Raw genomic sequence first — 19561 nt, forward strand, 5'->3', positions numbered from 1 at the left:
AACCTGGACCCGTTTAATCAGCTGGGCTAGACAATCTGGGGCCTCTCTAAAACTATCCACCGCCATTGTTGCAACCCCTATTACCAGTCTGTTCAACCTCTCTTTCGTATCGTCTGAGATCCCTAAAGATTGGAAAGCTGCCGCGGTCAGACACTCTAGACCCAAACTGTTAGAGACCTATATCCATCCTGCCCTGCCTTTCTAAAGTCTTCGAAAGCCAAGTTAATAAACAGATCACTGACCATTTCGAATCCCACCGTACCTTCTCCGCTGTACAATCCAGTTTCCGAGCTGGTCACGGGTGCACCTCAGCCATGCTCAAGGTACTAAACGATATCATAACCGCCATCAATAAAAGACAGTACTGTGCAGCCGTCTTCATCGACCTGGCCAAGGCTTTCGACTCCGTATCCTTATCGGCAGACTCAACAGCCTTGGTTTCTCAAATGACTGCCTCGCCTGGTTCACCAACTACTTCTCAGACAGAGTTCAGTGTGTCAAATCGGAGGGCCTGTTGTCCGGACCTCTGGCAATCTCTATGGGGGTAACACGGGGTTCAATTCTCGGGCCAACTATTTTCTCTGTATATATCAACGATGTTGCTCTTGCTGCGGGTGATTCCCTGATCCACCTCTACGCAGACGACACCATTCTGTATACATCTGGCCCTTTTTTGGACACTGTGTTAACTAACCTCCAAACGAGCTTCAATGCCATACAACACTCCTTCCGTGGCCTCCAACTGATCTTAAACGCTAGTAAAACTAAATGCATGCTTTTCAACCGTTCGCTGCCTGCACCCGCCCGCCCGACTAGCATCACTACTCTGGACGGTTCTGACTTAGAATATGTGGACAACTACAAATACCTAGGTGTCTGGCTAGACTGTAAACTCTCCTTCCATACTCATTTTAAACATCTCCAATCCAAAATTAAATCTAGAATCGGCTTCCTATTTCGCAACAAAGCCTCCTTCACTCACGCTGCAAAACATACCCTCGTAAAACTGACTATCCTACCGATCCTCGACTTCGGCGATGTCATTTACAAAATAGCTTCCAATACTCTACTCAGCAAACTGGATGCAGTCTATCACAGTGCCATCCGTTTTGTCACCAAAGCCCCTTATACCACCCACCACTACGATCTGTATGCTCCAGTCGGCTGGTCCTCGCTACATATTCGTCGCCAGACCCACTGGCTCCAGGTCATCTATAAGTCTATGCTAGGTAAAGCTCCGCCTTATCTCAGCTCACTGGTCACGATAACAACACCCACCCATAGTACGCGCTCCAGCAGGTATATCTCACTGGTTGTCCCCAAAGCCAACACCTGCTTTGGCCGCCTTTCCTTCCAGTTCTCTGCTGCCAATGACTGGAATGGAATGCAAAAATCGCTGAAGCTGGAGACTTATATTTCCCTCACTAACTTTAAACATCAGCTATCTGAGCAGCTAACCGATCGCTGCAGCTGTACATAGCCTATCTGTAAATAGCCCAACCAATCTACCTACCTCATCCCCATATTGTTTTTATTTACTTTTCTGCTCTTTTGCACACCAGTACTTCTACTTGCACATCATCTGCTCATCTATCACTCGTGTTAATTTGCTAAATTGTAATTACTTCACTACTATGGCCTATTTATTGCCTTACCTCCTCACACCATTTGCACACACTGTATTTAGACTTTTTTTCTATTGTGTTATTGACTGTACACTTGTTTATTCCATGTGTAACTGTGTTGTTTATGTCGCACTGCTTTGCCTTGGCCAGGTCACAGTTGTAAGTGAGAACTTGTTCTCAACCAGCTTACCTGGTTAAATAAAAGGTGAAAAAAAGAGCTCCTAATTTCATCTCTAGCTGACACCTTTGCTGTCAGCTAGCTATAGCTACCTTGATCCAAAACAAAATATATTTAATTTCAATATCCACATTTTAACTAATATTTGTGGCTTATTTATGCATTTGGTCGTGTCTTGTACAAAATACTATCCTAGTAGCAGTCAGATATTTACGATGTGCCATGAATACCAGGCTAGTTGATATTAGCAACATACCCTTACTTTACCAGATGCTCTTCTCCTACAGCCAGTGGAGGTGTATATTTAATACCTCATAATTTCTGCCAACTATATGAATGAGGTGAAACCTATTGAAATGTATGATGTCAGAATACACTGCTGTATTAAAGCAATTCAGAACTTCTTGACATCTTCTGTTGCAGATTCAAAGCCAGATTAACTAATCGCAGAATGTATCCACAATCATGAATGAGCATATTTATTTGACAAGAATGCACCTAGTCCTCCATCAATCACATCAAACACCTGAACTCCAGCAATCACATTGTTTTAAAGAAATCAAAATAGTAAACAATGCATACATATGCCTTGTAAACATAACATATGTAATTATAATTATATTAATCAATGCCACAAACCTGGGACATAGCAATAATAGTTCATATGGTGCTCTTCTACCAGAGAGCGCACAGATTCTTCTGCTTTTCAATTTTAGAAATTAGATCAGCAAAAATAACAAAATGTAAAACAGCATATTGTGATTTTTGGTGGGTGAGTTAAACGGAGAACCAACTGGATGCATAAGGTCTGTTTAATATAAATACTTGGTCAACTCCAGCAGAATGAGAAACACATGCCGAAAACGCAACTATATCAACAGCGTTCTTGTCAATTTAACAGGTCAATGTTGCTGCTATCAATTGTGAGCAGCACATTTACCACTGCATTCAATCTGAACCTCAGAATAAGCAGGACAGCATTACCAGAGTAAAAGAAAGTTGGCAAAAACAGTACACCACAACACTTTTAAACGTGTTACTGAGTCTAGATGTTATCAAATCAGGAGGAGTGAAGGAAGCAGCATACGGAAAATGGGTGAAGGTAGATGAGATGGAGAGTTTCAAAGTGTCCAAAGTTGAGGGACCATGGGGCATAAAAGGCATAGTCTGGAATAAGGGGTTGCTAGAGGGATGGTTGGCCATGGAATAAACATCAAATTGTGCTGGTGTGCTTCTGCATCCCTTATAGGTTGTTGCCACAAATATCCGGCCCAGGTCCCGTTATACATGGGGTCTCAGCGGGTCCCTCGACGTCATTCCGTCTCAGTTGCAGAATTCAAATCGTGGTCAATTTGTGTCTGTGAATCACAATTAAAGACAATGAGTGATCACAGCATTTCCACCAATTGAGCCATACACAATACAACTTAAGCATTGAGGACAACATTTTGTTGACAACATGGTTTATACTATGTCTACTGTGTGTGAATGATGGAAGAATCTTATCCCAGCTGTAGGTCCATTTGAGTGTGTGGTCACTTAGGCCTGCACATCAACCAGTACTGGGACCTTTGGGGACTTGGGATGATTGTTCTCAAAGTGCTGCTTGAATGTCTTCAGGTCTGTGTCTATAAAAGGTGAAAGACAAAATGGAGGAAGTTAATCTGTGTTTTAGATTGAATTCAAAGTTGACACAAATTATAAACTAAGCAATGTGATGCCACACTACTGCTCATATGAAAGAGTACCAAACAGGTCAGTACAACCAACCAATACTACTTTCCCGATAGACAGGGCAGGTGTGGACCAGTGCTGCCTTGGCTGTAGTCTTCTGGTCCGCAGCTGCTACCTTCTTAGCAGCCGCCGCGTTGGCATTAGTCAACAAGTTCCACTTCCACTTGAGAGTGGAGTATGCGTTATATATCAATACTGTGAAATTGAACCCCCCCCTATTGTACCCGTACTGAATAATGACTTAAAAGGGTGTATAAGCTTTTGTTCCAGCCCAGCTCATGCCTGATTACAAATCATAGCCTATCGCTGTGATTCGTCATGTTGATCATTTAAGTCAGGTGTTAGGGCTGGGCTGGGACAAAACCCTTCACACACTCCTGCAATGACTGAAACAGACCAAAGCAGGTCGAAACAGCTTTCCTAGTTGAGAGGTGATAAGACCTATTGATTCTGGAATACAGAAGGAGCAAATAAGGTTAATAATTATACATAGGGGCCTCCAGAGTGGAGCAGCGCTCTAAGGCACTGCATCATAGTGCTAGAGTCATCACTATAGATCCAGGTTCGATCCCGAGCTGTGTCGCAGCCGGCCGTGACAGGGAGACCCATGAGGCAGCGCACAATTGGCCCAGCATCGTCCGGGTTAGAAGAGGGTTTGGCCGGCTGGGATGTCCTTGTTCCATCTTGCTCTAGCGACTCCTTGTGGCGGCCGGGCGCAGTGCACGCTGACTTTGGTTGCCAGCTGTACGGTGTTTCCTCAGACACATTGGTGCGGCTGGCTTCCGAATTAAGCGGGCAGTGTGTCAAGAAGCAGTGCGGTTTGGCGGGATCGTGTTTCGAGGATGAATGGCTCTCAACCTTCGCCTCTCCCGAGTCCGTACGGGAGTTGCAGCGATGGGACAAGACTAACTACCAATTGGATATTACGAAATTGGGGAGAAAAAGGGGTAAAAAGTATATATACACAAACACTTTAAAAAAAACTATTAATTTAAAACCCACCATAGTTGGTAGGACTAAATAAAGTTACAACCTTCCCTACTAGCTATACTAATGATATGCTGTCTAGAGGGGAAACAGCAAACAGGTCAATGTTTCCTCGCAGTAAAGTACGTACACTTGCTAATGATTAGGATGATAATCAGTCCATCTCTGAAACCTCTAAAAAGCCAGACCAAAATAATACTGCTAGCTAGGATAGCTGCAAGTCAAGTATTACCCATAGACACAAACAAACATGATCTAGAATGTTAGATGGTAAAACTAAGTTAGCTAGCTAGTTCAGTAGCAAGCTAAACTGTTGGTTTATGAAAGCCAAAGAAAGTTTAACTCGTTTTTATGAACTTCTCATGCATTTAAATGGCTAGCCAAATAGACTGCTAATGTAGCCACCTAGCCAGGCTAATATTGCTAACTAGCTAACCATGAGCTAGCTAGCTAGATATCAGGTATGTGCACATTTTTTACTTGCCCAATACAGTTCAGACTTCTTCATTTAAACAAATGATAAATTACCATATTTAGCTAACATTAGATAGAATCTCAGGATAAACTTACTTTTGCCTCGATTCGGCAGTCTCGTCCAGATCATCATGGTCATGGTAAGTGACGTGAAGCTGGAGACGGGCATTTGTAGTTCTGTATGATAGCCACATAAGCCGTAATTAGCATTTCCTTTTTGAGGGGGTAAATACAATGTGACATTTATCAATATATTAGAGCATCCTGACATCAGCCTCTGAGGCCGCTATTGAATCTGATCAGAATCTGATCAGCCTGAGGGAATGGAGCTCACCCACTCTGTACATTTTTATATGATCCTTTAAACATGAAGTGTCCCTTGCAATTATACACATATCAGTTATGCAAACTAACAACCGGCAAAGACAACTAGCTAGCTAGCAAGTCTACCTAGCCAGCCAAGTTAGCTGCGTTTTTGCTTGCATGCGATTGGCTGTGGTCCTGGGGGTGGCATACAGCCTGAGAGATCAAGCTGCTTGTCAGGCATCATTCAAGGCTTAAATCCCCCACAAGCTCTTAGCGCAAGGTAATGGACATTTAACTTGCTAACATTCTAATTTAAAACTGATAATGAGCTCCAAACACGAATGAAAGCATGAAAATGTACCATCCATCAGTGCGGCAATCAATAAAAACGTATGAGCTGATCCACCGTGGGCTCTGCCGCCTCAACCATACTGTCAATCTATCTTTAGTAAGTACATTCCTATTTATAGAGTTGACCTAGACAAAACAACTGTTTTATTTTAACCTTTATTTACCTAGGCAAGTCAGTTAAGAACAAATTCTTATTTACAATGAAGGCCTACCCCGCCCAAACCCTAACGATGCTGGGCCAATTGTACCCACCCTATGGGACTCCCAATCACGGCCGATTGTGATACAGCCTGGAATCGAACCAGGGTCTGTAGTGACGCCTCTAGCACCGATGCAGTGCCTTAGATCGCTGCGCCACTTGGGAGCCCTAAATGTCATGACCATGAGACAATCATCTCATGGTCGACAAAACAATTTGTTATGTAGTGACCATGAGATAAATAAATTGTGCTCGACATAACATGGGAATACATTTTTCTTCCATATGCCCTCTGGACTTTCGTAGGCTTGAGGTGGATTATCCCATTTAATTGCAAACAGACTCCCCCCTTCAAACCTGCCACAAGCCTCAGTAGCAGATAACAAACAGATAGCTCTGACTTTGCTGATAGCTATTCCGAGGAAAAGTGTATTTACTATGCCTGTGATGTGGTTGTCCAACTTGGCTGTTTTAAGATGAATGCACGAACTAAGTCGCTCTGGATAAGAGCGTCTGCTAAATTACTAAAATGTAAATGTTAAAATGTAACCGAGTGAAATGTGATGTTCTCATTAGAACACAAAATGTACTCCACATGACATTAGTCAACATGTAGCAAGCATAACACCTTTATCAAACATATCCTTTGGGACAGAACAAATATCTATCAATCATTTACATTGCCCCATTTTAGGAAGGGTAATGTACACAACACACACTGAGAATAACAGGTATGGTGGGAGGTTGTCCCCCAGGCTGAAATTTCCCAGCAGTGGAAACACTTCATTCTGTCAAGTTCAACAAAGCACAGGGCCGAGAGAAAACTCCCCTGACAAAGGAAAGAGATACGCAATAAACCAGAGCTGGCATGAAGCTACAAGCTATTAGTCACTCTTTATTTTTACATTTGACATATTAGTAATTTAGCAGACGCTGTTATCCAGAGCGACTTACAGGAGCAATTAGGGTTGCTCAAGAGCACAGACTGTTTTTTCACCTAGTCAGCTCAGGGATTAGATCCAGCGACATTTAGGTTATTGACCCAACACTCTTAACTGCTAGGCTACCTGCCGTGGATATGTCCAAAACCAGGAATCCTGCTGAACTTGTGCCTCTCTCTGTATGTTTATGTAAGCCACTCCTCGTCATACTTCATTACCTCTTTTAGCCTCTCCACCTCCTGCATCAGAGAGCTGACCATGTCCTCCAACTTCCTCTTGGCTTCTCTCTCTTGCTCCAACTCCTTCAAATACAGAAAGACACATCCATTTATGACTCAATGCAGCTGAGGGTTGTGAATTGTTTTAGAGCAGTGATTCTTCAACAGTAGGAGAACCACAGTTGGGTCACAGGAAATAGCACATTCCTACTGGGTTTCTACTATAAACATTGTTTTGCTCCTCCAGGATATTTTTACATGTTCATTAGATTTTGTTAATTTAGTAGACACTCTTATCCAGAGTGACTTACAGTCAGTGCATTTCACTAAGGTAGGTCATACAACCACATATCTCAGTCATTGAAAGTGTGTATGACTGGATGTACCATGGTGGCATGGCTGGCCTCTCTCTGAGCCTCGGCCAGCATCTCCTCGGCCCCCTCCAGGGCGTCGTGCAGAACGTCCACCTGGAACAACACAGTCTCCCGCTGCAGCTCCAGCCCACGGAGCTCTTGCAACACATCGTCGTAGCTCGCCTGCAGATCAAGCTGACAAACACAGGAATATCCGTGGGAAGATCCAATTAGTCATCGCGCTCCCAACAAACACAGGCATGGCAGTGGGCAGCTTCATCTAGTCACACTAACAACAATACTGGTTTAATTAACATGTAATTTGATATTCAACTGTTGGATATTGCTTCATGGAGATGTAATTTTTTTGATAGCTATTGCTGGTCTATGGTCCTTATTTGAGTCATACCAGGTTTTCTTATTCTTTATAAAGCAACAAGTTGCTGGCATGACAACACATAATTGCACTGGAGCTACATTATTTCTTCCTGGGTTATTTTGTGTGAGTTTCATAAAAAGTATGCACCCTCTGAATATGCAGCACAGGCAGTGAGAAGGTTTGACATCCAGTCGAACTGGTTATACTGCTCAAATATGAGAAAAGGTAATCTGACATTTAAAAAAAAAAAAGCTTTCGCAGATAATCACCATCTCAGGGAGTTCCATCATTAGTTCCTGATCCTCAGACTGCTGGTGGGAACAAGACAAAGAGAAAGGTCAACAACACTCAAACAAGTAATATAATAAGAAGTTCAAGCATACTCTTAGTATGGTTTATAGCACAGATAGAATCAGAGGTAATCATGTTTAAATGTCAGATCAGTGTAGGGCTGCCCTGTGGGGAATATGGTGCCATTTGGGACACACAATAAATTTACCAGTAGCTTCATCCATTGCTCTTATTATACCTGACTCCCACTTCTCCTCTTGAGGGTTCCCCCTCTGCGTGTCAGACGCCTGGCCGAACTCCCCGTCTTACAAAATAACAAAAGACATATCAGACAGAGCCATAATAATAATAATGTCTACAAAGCATGTGGGAATAACTGTTTGCATACTTTTTACATTGTTCCCACATCCCATAGTCAGCTGGTATACACAGAGTGTACCAAACATTAGGAAAAGTTTCCTAATATTGAGTTGCACCCCCTTTTGTCCTCAGAACAGCCTCAATTCCTCGGGGCATTGACTCTACAAGGTGTCGAAAGATGCCGGCTTTTGGCCGATAAAAAATGAAAAGCTGATAAATAAAACTGTTTCAGGCCAAATGGCAAAATCATGTTTTTTATTCATTGATGGAAATACAAGTCAATGTGCTGCAACTTCAAAGGCAAAAGGCAAACTTCATAGGCTAATAAATTCTCAAGCTGCTTGAAAATTAGTGTCGGGTGTGTGTTTCTATTTTTACTCACGCAAAAGACACAAGGTCCTCATAACACGGACCGGCTGCGCGCGTGCGCCATCGTGAGCTATCGTGCATAAATGTATTTTGTCTCCCTACACCAAACGCGATCACGACACGCAGGTTGAAATATCAAAACAAACTCTGAACCAATGACACATTAATTTGGGGACAGGTCGAAAAGCTTCAAGTCATCTTTCCTCCTTCCAGGCTTTTTCATCTTTGAACTTATATGGTGATGCATCTAAACTTTCCTTGTATTACCACGACAACAAAGTTCGTCTTTCAATCACCCACGTGGGTATAACCAATGAGGAGATGGCACGTGGGTACCTGCTTCTATAAACCAATGAGGAGATGGGAGAGGCAGGACTTGCAGCGCTATCTGCGTCAGAAATAGGAATGACTTCTATTTTAGCCCTTGGCGTCGCAGACGCTCGTTGGCCCGCGCGAGCAGTGTGAGTGCAATAATTGAATAACATGGATTTCTAAATTTATTTTCCGATGCTCACACACGCGACGTGTCCGGTCTGGTCAGCATGTAACAAGCAAGTAATATAATGTAACATGCTGACCAGACCGGACACGTCACGTGCGCGAGCATCGCAAAATACATTTAGAAATCCATGTTATTCAATTATTGAATAAAAAAAACATAAAAAAACATGCATCACCATATAAGTTCAAAGATGAAAAAGCCTGGAAGGAGGAAAGATGACTAGAAACGGATCGGTTAGCCGTTTTATGTGTGGATTAATTTGTCGGAGTAGAGGTCCTTGTGCATTTCAGGTAAAATAACAACAATGTTTATATCCCAGGACAAATTAGCTAGCAACAGCAAGCTAGCTAAATAGGACAAATTAATGTTAGCTAGCAAGTGCAAGCTAACTAGCTAAATTGCCATACATGTTTAATGCTTTTCGACCTGTCCCCAAATTAATGTGTCATTGGTTCAGAGTTTGTTTTGATATTTTAACCTGCGTGTCGTGATCGCGTTTGGTGTGGGGGGGCAAAATAAATTTATGCACGATAGCGCACGATGGCGCACGAGCGCAGTCGGTTTGGGTTCCGTTGAGTGTACCCTGACTAGAAAATTGGCAAAGATTGTGTTGATTATCCAAGTTTCCAGTGTGCCTGCCAAGTGGGGATTCTTTCTCCAAAACAGAGTAAAGACGGCCTCGAGGACAAAGTGACAAGGCTGATGCGCATAGCAAGCTGCTCCAAGGAGTTTGCCAGTTTTGAATTCCTGACAGCTCACTTTGAGCAGACCAAAGTCCGCCGCACAAACGCAAGTAAATTAGAGGCAAATTATTGTGTTCATCTCGCATGGTCCAAGCAGTGATGCTACAGCCCTACGTAAGATCACCAAAATGCCACCCGTGTGTCATGTATGGTATATGGAATGGATTGCTAGACTAGAGTAGAGTAATGATGTGTATTTCAGTTGAGCTTCTTCAGTAGCACTTGGAAACTAAACAGCATTGCCAAATATTTACATTGGACAGTTACAATCACTAGGCAGCCAACTGCCTATAGTAGGAAACAGAGTTGTTATCAATAAGTCATGTACATCACACATGACACGAAGCACGTGCTTTCATAAATGCACGGCGCGGGCCTAGTTTCACAGGAGCATTGTAAAATAAGCTCTTTCTTAATGAACCAGCTGAATTTAGTTAATTTACATATCGAATTTGATTGTCCAACATCAGTTTTATAATTTCTTAATTTTGTAGCCACCAAAGAGTGTCCTCTTTCCACTGCTTTGGTGCTGAATCGCAGGGGGAAGGGGGAGTGGGGCAGGCCAGCCCGGTCATGGCTAGAAGGGACCCAGTTTTTTTTGTTGCATTTTAGCTAACCTTAACCTAATTTTCCTAACCTGCTACTTTAATTCTCGCAAATTAGATTATACAAATATATCATTTATGATTTATAGCAGGGATGACGACGCAACGGGTAAAGTTTAATAAAACTTGTAATTTTGGTACAAGAACAACGTTCAACTTTACAGGGTAAATTCTATTCTGTTAAAATGAATTACAATAATCTAAATGTGATTTTGAGCAGTGGGTGTACGCCCTAATGCGTTATGCACCCAATGCATATGGGTATATGGCAAATTTCTCAAATGTCCGGCAAATTAAAATCTGTCCAGTCACATTGCCCGGCACCGTATTTTCCTAACGGAAACCTTGATGCTAGCCCATGTTGACTCTAATGCTTCCCACAGTTGTGACAAGTTGGCTGGATGTCCTTTGGTTGGTGGACCCTTATTGAATAACATGGAAAACTTGAGCATGAAAAACCCAGCAGCGTTGCGGTGATTGACACAAACCGGTGCTCCTGGCACCTACTGCCATACCCCAAAGACACTTAAATATTTTGTCTTATCCATTCAACCTCAATGGCACACAATCTGTCTCAAGGCTTAAAAATCCTTCTTTAACCTGTCTCCTCCCCTTAATCTACACTGATTGATGTGGAATTATCACTTGCTAAGGTATGAAGTCTTCTGTGATGGTCAATCAAATGAGTGGCCTACCCACTGTTACTGAATTTTAGCATTAGGCTTGATAATGATGCCAGAGGATTGTTTTACAGATGGATTCATGAATGAAGCGCAATCAAATGAATGAGTTATTGCATAATAGCCTATGGGTAAATCCATTTGAATTAAAATCAGGTTGACAGCACCCCTTTTGATTTGAACGAAAAGTTCCATACATATTTGGCCATTGTAGAAGTGCTCAGAAAATGACTTTTTGGACCTGAATGCCAAACATTCAAGAGATAAAGATGCTTAAAGTTGACCCATTTTGCATACCCCACCATACTATGAGACATCCATGTCTTCATCACTGGAAAAGATAAACGGATATTTTTTTTTTTACCTTAACCTCAATTATCAAAAAAACGTGTAAACTCTTATTTTTTCATATTTTACATAATTCAAATCAAAGTTTGTCACGTGGGGGCCTCCCGGGTGGCGCAGTGGTCTAGGGCACTGCATCGCAGTGCTAACTGCGCCACCAGAGTCTCTGGGTTCGCGCCCAGGCTCTGTCGCAGCCGGCCGCGACCGGGAGGTCCGTGGGGCGACGCACAATTGGCATAGCGTCGTCCGGGTTAGGGAGGGTTTGGCCGGTAGGGATATCCTTGTCTCATCGCGCTCCAGCGACTCCTGTGGCGGGCTGGGCGCAGTGCGCGCTAACCAAGGGGGCCAGGTACACGGTGTTTCCTCCGACACATTGGTGCGGCTGGCTTCCGGGTTGGAGGCGCGCTGTGTTAAGAAGCAGTGCGGCTTGGTTGGGTTGTGCTTCGGAGGACGCATGGCTTTCGACCTTCGTCTCTCCCGAGCCCGTACGGGAGTTGTGGCGATGAGACAAGATAGTAATTACTAGCGATTGGATACCACGAAAATTGGGGTGAAAATGGGATAAAAAATAAAATAAAAAAAGTTTGTCACGTGTGCAGAATACAACAGGTATTACAGTGCAATGCTTACTTACAGGCTCTAACCAATAGCGCAAAAAAAGGTATTAGGTGAGCAATAGGTAGGTAAAGAAATAAAACAGTAAAAAGACAGACTATATACAGTAGCGAGGCTATAAAAGTTGCGAGGCTACATACAGACACCGGTTAGTCAGGCTGATTGAGGTAGTATGTACATGTAGATATGGTTAAAGTGAATGCATAGATGAACAGAGTGTAGCAGTAGCGTAAAAGAGGGGTTGGCAGGTGGGACACAATGCAGATAGCCCGGTTAGCCACTGTGCGGGAGCACTGGTTGGTCGGCCCAATTGAGGTAGTATGTGCATGAATGTATAGTTAAAGTGACTATGCATATATGTTAAACAGAGAGTAGCAGCAGCGTAAAAGGAGGGGTTGGGGGGGGGGGGGGGGGCACACAATGAAAATAAAATTTGATTACCTGTTCAGGAGTCTTATGGCTTGGGGGTAAAAACTGTTGAGAAGCCTTTTTGTCCTAGACTTGGCACTCCGGTACCGCTTGCCATGCGGTAGTAGAGAGAACAGTCTATGACTGGGGTGGCTGGGGTCTTTGACAATTTTTAGGGCCTTCCTCTGACACCGCCTGGTGTAGAGGTCCTGGATGGCAGGCAGCTTAGCCCTAGTGACGTACTGGGCCGTACGCACTAACCTCTGTATTGCCTTGCGGTCAGAGGCCGAGCAGTTGCCATACCAGGCAGTGATGCAACCAGTCAGGATGCTCTCGGTGTTGCAGCTGTAGAACCTTTTGAGGATCTCATTACCCATGCCAAATCTTTTTAGTTTCCTGAGGGGGAATAGGCTTTGTCATGCCCTCTTCACAACTGTCTTGGTGTGTTTGGACCATTCTAGTTTGTTGTTGATGTGGACACCAAGGAACTTGAAGCTCTCAACTTGCTCCACTACAGCCCCGTCGATGAGAATGGGGGTGTGCTCGGTCCTCCTTTTCCTGTAGTCCACAATAATCTCCTTAGTCTTGGTTACGTTGAGGGATAGGTTGATATTCTGGCACCACCTGGCCAGGTCTCTGACCTCCTCCCTATAGGCTGTCTCGTCGTTGATCAGGCTGTTGTGTCGTCTACAAACTTAATGATGGTGTTGGAGTCGTGCCTGGCCATGCAGTCGTGGGTGAACAGGGAGTACAGGAGGGGACTGAGCACGCACCCCTGGGGAGCTCCAGTGTTGAGGATCAGCGTGGCAGATGTGTTGCTACCTACCCTCACCACCTGGGGGCGGCCCGTCAGGAAGTCCATGATCCAGTTGCAGAGGGAGGTGTTTAGTCCCAGGATCCTTAGCTTAGTGATGAGCTTTGAGGGTACTATGGTGTTGAACGCTGAGCTGTAGTCAATGAATAGCATTCTCACGTAAGTGTTCCTTTTGTCCAGGTGGGAAAGGGCAGTGTGGAGTGCAATAGAGATTGCATCATTTGTGGATCTGTTTGGGCGGTATGCAAATTGGAGTGGGTCTAGGGTTTCTGGGATAATGGTGTTGATGTGAGCCATGACCAACCTTTCAAAGCACTTCAAATCAAATTTTATGGCTACAGACGTGAGTGCTACGGGTCTGTAGTCATTTAGGCAGGTTGCCTTTGTGTTCTTGGGCACAGGGACTATGGTGGTCAGCTTGAAGCATGTTGGTATTACAGACTTAACCTTGGATGTACGCAGAGAGCTAATATTAATAATATTCATGTCAATCTCCCCTGGATCAAAGTGGAGGAGAGAATGACTTCATCATTACTTCTATTTATGAGAGCTATTTACATGTTGAATGCACCGAGCTGTCTGTCTAAACTACTGACACACAGCTCGGACACCCATGCATACCCCACAAGACATACCACAAGAGGTCTCTTCACAATCCCCAAGTCCAGAACAGACTATGGGAGGCACACAGGACTACATGGAACTCTATTCCACATCAGGTAACTGATGCAAGCAGTAAATTTAGATTTAAAAAACAGATACAAGAAACACCTTATGGAACAGCAGGGACTGTGAAGCAACAAACATTGGCACAGACACGATAACATACGTAGACATGGATTTAGTACTGTAGATATGTGGTAGTGGTGGAGTAGTGGCCTGAGGGCACACTGTTGTGAAATCTGTGAATGTATTGTAATGTTTTTAAAATTGTATAAACTGCCTTAATTTTGCTGGACCCCAGGAAGAGTAGCTGCTGCTTTGGCAGCAGCTAATGGGGATTCATAATAAATACAAAAATACAATTGAAATTTAAACTTTCAAATCGTACCGCAAAGATGAGAATGTTGACTTTAATGGGAATATTTGTTTTAAATCATACTGGCAATCCTCCATAGGAAACCTAATGCAATCATAGATAATAGAATAGACATTAGCATTTAAGTTAACATTCAACAGTGGATGGACTGGCGGTCATCTTTGTGGTAATAATTAAAATGTACAATCTTAATTCAATTTCAATGGTGTACTAGCTAAATTGCAGTGGTCTGAAGGGATAGGTCCATTCTATGAATTATATTTCTATGATTGAAATGTCACCCACCCTGTATTCAAGAGCATGTTGTGTCTCAACCAATGGCAGGCACACCAAACTCAAATGATGTGAAATAGGGTCTAAGCTACAACATATGCGAATATGAAAACAAATCAGAAATCCATTTTTAGATCATTGGCATTAAAGGTTTAAAATGTAAAAAATGGCAATAAATAATAAAATAGTTTTTAAACATTTATATCAAACTCAACCATTTATCTTTTCCAGTAATGAATGTCTATGGTATGGAAGGGTATGCAAAATGTTCAACTTTGAGCACATTTATTTCGTGAATGTTTTGACACTCAGGTCCAAAAAGCGATTTTCTAACCACTTCCATGGACAGACATGTATGGAAAGTTTTGTTTAAATCAAAAGGGATGCTGTCAAAAAGTGATTTAATTAAAATGGATTTAGGCCTACCCCTAGGATACATATCAACACAATTTGGCAAACCTCTAGGTCCAGTTCTCATGGACTGTAAATTTACTGTACTCTACCAATGTTTTTTTAAATTTTTTTTTTTTTACTTATGATGAACCACTGATGACTGAATTCTAACTACATTAGTCATGCAATGTCAATGTGTCATCCCTATTCTATGCACACTGTAACGAAGTAGCCATTCTGTTTTACTTGTGCCCTAACGGGAGACACTAAGGTTAGTCAGAGATTAGAAGCCATTTTTCTCTGGTGTTTTAAGTAACTAGCTAAACGTAAAGCCATTTGAAGGCAATTCAGCTGGCTACAATGTAACACTGCTCGAAAGGAAGTCATTGTAACAATGTTAACGTTTTCCGTAAGTGAACTTGAAACAATGTAAAACCACATGCTACAGTAACATTGGGGTGAGAGTCTAAATGAAAATGAGTAGGCTACACAACAGTAAAAAAACAAAGTAAACATCTTAAAAATATAAAACACATGCAGTGGCTTACTGTAACGCTCGAGGATGAATCTTCTCGACTGTAACCACTGTAGCCTAGTAATGCCAAATTAGACTCTATAAAAGTAGATAATAGCCTACAGATAATAGACTGCATGACTCTTGTAAATGTCACAATATACAATAACGACGTGATTGCTCGACGCTCACCTCTTTGATAATGTTGCGAAGTGACTCGTCCTCACTCACTCCCCGAGAAAGCGTCCTTTTTATGGGCGACCCGATTCTTTCCAAAGTCCCGGAATGCATTTTTATAGTGACCTACGATACACAAAAAAAAAATAGAAATCCTTTTCTTAAGAACTACAAGAAATGAGTACTGTAGTCAACGAGTAATGTTTTGTTTTGTGCGGATGAAGGGATGGCGACAGAATGAACTGACGCCCAGATTGTGGGCGGAGGACAAACTGTAACGTGAGCGAAATGTTTTTTTTCTCTGGGTTGCCTCAAGGGTTGCCTCCCAATGACGTACATAAACCTGGGATTGCTATTCCCCACAGTATGTTTTGGACATAGAGTCTATGAAACCAATGGTCGGCTGTATTGGCACTCCTCAGAAAAGCAGTCTTCCATAGAAATGAATGGAATTGTACAGTATTTCATTTTAATGTTTCAAGGACAAAATTACATGTATGCAAGTATTTTTGTTGTTGTAGTGGAGACAGTAAAATTACACTTGAAGGAAAATGTTTCATATTTGTTTAATGTTTAGCTCACATAATATAATTTATAAGTATGCATTAAGGTGTCTGTAATATAATAAACATGGCAAAAACAAATGTAGACATTAGTAAATTAATTTCTATAGCTTCCAAATGTTTTATTTAACTAGGCAAGTCGGAGGTGGAACATATTAAGAGTAAATATGGAGTGCTGCATAAGGAAATTGAACATGACGAGTGAGGATGAATTCACTGCGGTGGCAGGTGTGGTGAAGAACGCAGAGTTTGAGCCTTGTCTTGATGGTGACAAAGATGTTCTTTGCCCAGTGGGAGTGAGATTTTTTATAGAGAATGGATGCTTGCCTTCTGGCTGATCCATATGTGGTGTCAGGTTGGGTGGAGAAGAGGTTGGGAAATGTTGGGTAGGTGAAAGTGACTCGAGGTGGAATCGTGTTGTTTTTTTGTGTTTCTGTCATCCAGAGGAAGTGTCCACTCCGCACCATGCGACTGGGGACAAGAACTGTGACTTGCTTTCCTCTCCGGAGCAGGGCCCCGTTGAAAGGAGTGATAACTGGAGTGGCGTTAAGTGTTGAGGAGGGTCAACTGAAGTTGAAGATTCCCGGTGTCTGTGACGCCCACCGTTTGGTGCGACGCAGACCCGGTGGACAGCGTGGTGAAACAGAGAAGATACTGTCGAGTTTTGATGCAGAGTTTTTACCAGATAAAGTCAAGTTAAGATGTGTCAGTTATCCCGTGAAAGCTTTTTTCCCGAACCTATTACAGTGTTTTAGGTGTCAAGTTTATGGTCATGTGGCAGCAGTGTTTAGGAGGGAGATTCGTAGATGTGAGAAGTGTGCAGGAGGACATGGGAAAAAGGAATGTGTAGTATCAGTAGAAAAAGTGCTGTGTGTAAACTGAAGGGGTACCCATGATGCTGAGGATCAGAGGTGTCCAGTGAGAGAAAGGCAGGTTGAGGTTGCCAGAATCAGAGCAGTGAATAGAGTAGTAGAGGAAGATGGGTCCAGGGTGAGGGATTCTAAGAAGATCCCTGTGAGTAAGCCGAGGTCAGTAGAGAGTGATTGGAATAACAGGAATACGGTTTGTTCATGGATCTCGACTATACCGCAGGAATGGAATGTAAATCACAGAGGATAGATGTGACAGCTGCAGAGAAGGTGTTTTGAACGATAGTGTCCCGTCCTCCCAGGCTGCTGGCCTGGTGCAGGATCAGACAGGGCCAAAGTAGCGGAATAGTGATGACGTTTTAATGGGTGTAGTGTTAGTTGGTAGGGCAATCTTTTCACAATACAGTATGTGGCGGCATGCACCTATAACATTTGTTTGCGGACCTCCATAATACCAAAGAAGAAGAAGAAGAAGCCAAAACAGCCAAATACTGCATCTAAACGTGCATCGATCAGTGGCGACTTAAGCATGTAAATCTTGGTGAGGCAATTTTGCATGCCAGCAAATCCACTACACAACACCAAGCAATACATTAATTGCACTATAACGGTGACAAACGGTGCCCACACACTGTTAGGGCCTACATAATGCTGTCCCAACAGCAGAGTCCCAACAGCAATCCAAACACCTTAGCGGAGCCTTGTCTGGCAGCAAAACAGTAGGCAAAATTAGGAGGGGAAACGGGACCAAATGATTAGGGTTGGCACATTGACTACTAACAGCTTAATACACAGCATACACTTAGTATTACTTTCTTAGCTGCAGTATACATATCTCCCTGGCATATTACATCATTTATGCAGAAGCATGCAATATATTTTTGTGCTCACTTGAACAGGAAGGTGGTGCGGAGGTCCTTCATGGGGAAATTTTGTCATCAAACTTTGAGTCTGGCATTCTCTGGATTGTCATAGCAGGTGACCCAACTGTAGTTTGTGACTATTATGGTTTTCCTTTGTAGCCAATTCACTTGCAGTAATTCCGTTACAGATATTTTGGTAATTCCGTTACCAATTTGGTAACATAATTACGAGCTTTGATCACTTAATAATTCATAAATCAATTTGATATCAGTAAAATCACTAACTAAAGCAATATTTCTTAAACTTACAGAAGGTAAACAATTTCTCCAAAACAAAATATTAGTGTTGAGATTAGTTGGTAGGGGTCTTTACATCAACATGATTGTGTTTTGATGCATTTCTGATACCTTTTAAGAGTTTTTCTGCTAGATGTTTTCTAAGACCCCTTTTCCATCTGTTTATCCAGAAATCAAAGCCTTTAGTTACGCTTACTTTTTAAGATGGAAAATGGTTGAAACATGTATCTATGCCTTCATTTCCCAAAAATATACTGTTCGCTTTCATTTGACACCAAATTTGATATACTCCTATGAACTTCACATGTTGGTGCTCATGGATCCTTTTTGATGGAAATGCCCATACCAAACTTTAACTCTGCACTGTTCTTTAAGTAAATGTGTTTTTGTAACATTTTCTGTGGAAATTGTTAAAAGTAGTCCTTCTTCATAGAGTTGTATGGTTTAACTTTGCAGTCATTGGTTTTTGTTTGACATTTTAAAGTGAGAAATCTGAGTCTCTGCATCATTCGGTTACCATGGAATTGCGCAGCAGCAGTATCTGCTTGAGCAGCACTGGTATAGTTACTAGTTTGATCATGTAGGCTATTAAATGAGCAGGTGGATACTTTCAATCACCACTATACACTGAGTATATCAAACATTAGGAACACCTTCCTAATATTGAGTTGCCCCCCCCCCCCTTTTGCCCTCAGAACAGCCTCAATTTGCCAGAGAATGGACTCTACAAGGTGTCGAAAGTGTTCCACAGGGATGCTGGCCCATGTTGACTCCAATGCTTCCCACAGTTGTGTCAAGTTGTCTGGGTGGTGGACCATTCTTGATACACACAGGAAACTGTTGAGCAAACCCAGCAGCATTGCAGTTCTTGACACAAACTGGTGCGCCTGGCACAATTGTCTCAATTGTCTTTATGCTTAAAAATCCTTCTTTAACCTATCTCCTCCCTTTTATCTACACTGATTGAAGTGGATTCAAGCCTCGAGACAATTGAGACATGGATTGTGTATGTGTGCCATTCAGAGGGTAAATGGGCAAGACAAAATATTTAAGTGCCTTTGAACAAGGTATGGTAGTAGGTGCCAGTCTATGTCAT

The 19561-nt window shown here is 42.5% G+C and overlaps 1 protein-coding gene across 1 annotated transcript in view; it reads left to right on the top strand.

Annotated features, from left to right (window-relative positions):
• The first annotated feature begins 13194 nt into the window (after positions 1-13194).
• LOC120064763 (growth/differentiation factor 11-like) overlaps positions 13195-19561 on the top strand; it is a 46310-nt gene continuing 39943 nt past the window's right edge. The window contains 2 exon segments of the mRNA XM_039015371.1: positions 13195-13239; positions 16881-17073. Of these exon segments, the coding sequence (XP_038871299.1) occupies positions 13195-13239; positions 16881-17073 (238 nt within the window).

This window comes from Salvelinus namaycush, chromosome 20 (assembly GCF_016432855.1).
Source record: "Salvelinus namaycush isolate Seneca chromosome 20, SaNama_1.0, whole genome shotgun sequence".
NCBI lineage: Eukaryota > Metazoa > Chordata > Actinopteri > Salmoniformes > Salmonidae > Salvelinus > Salvelinus namaycush.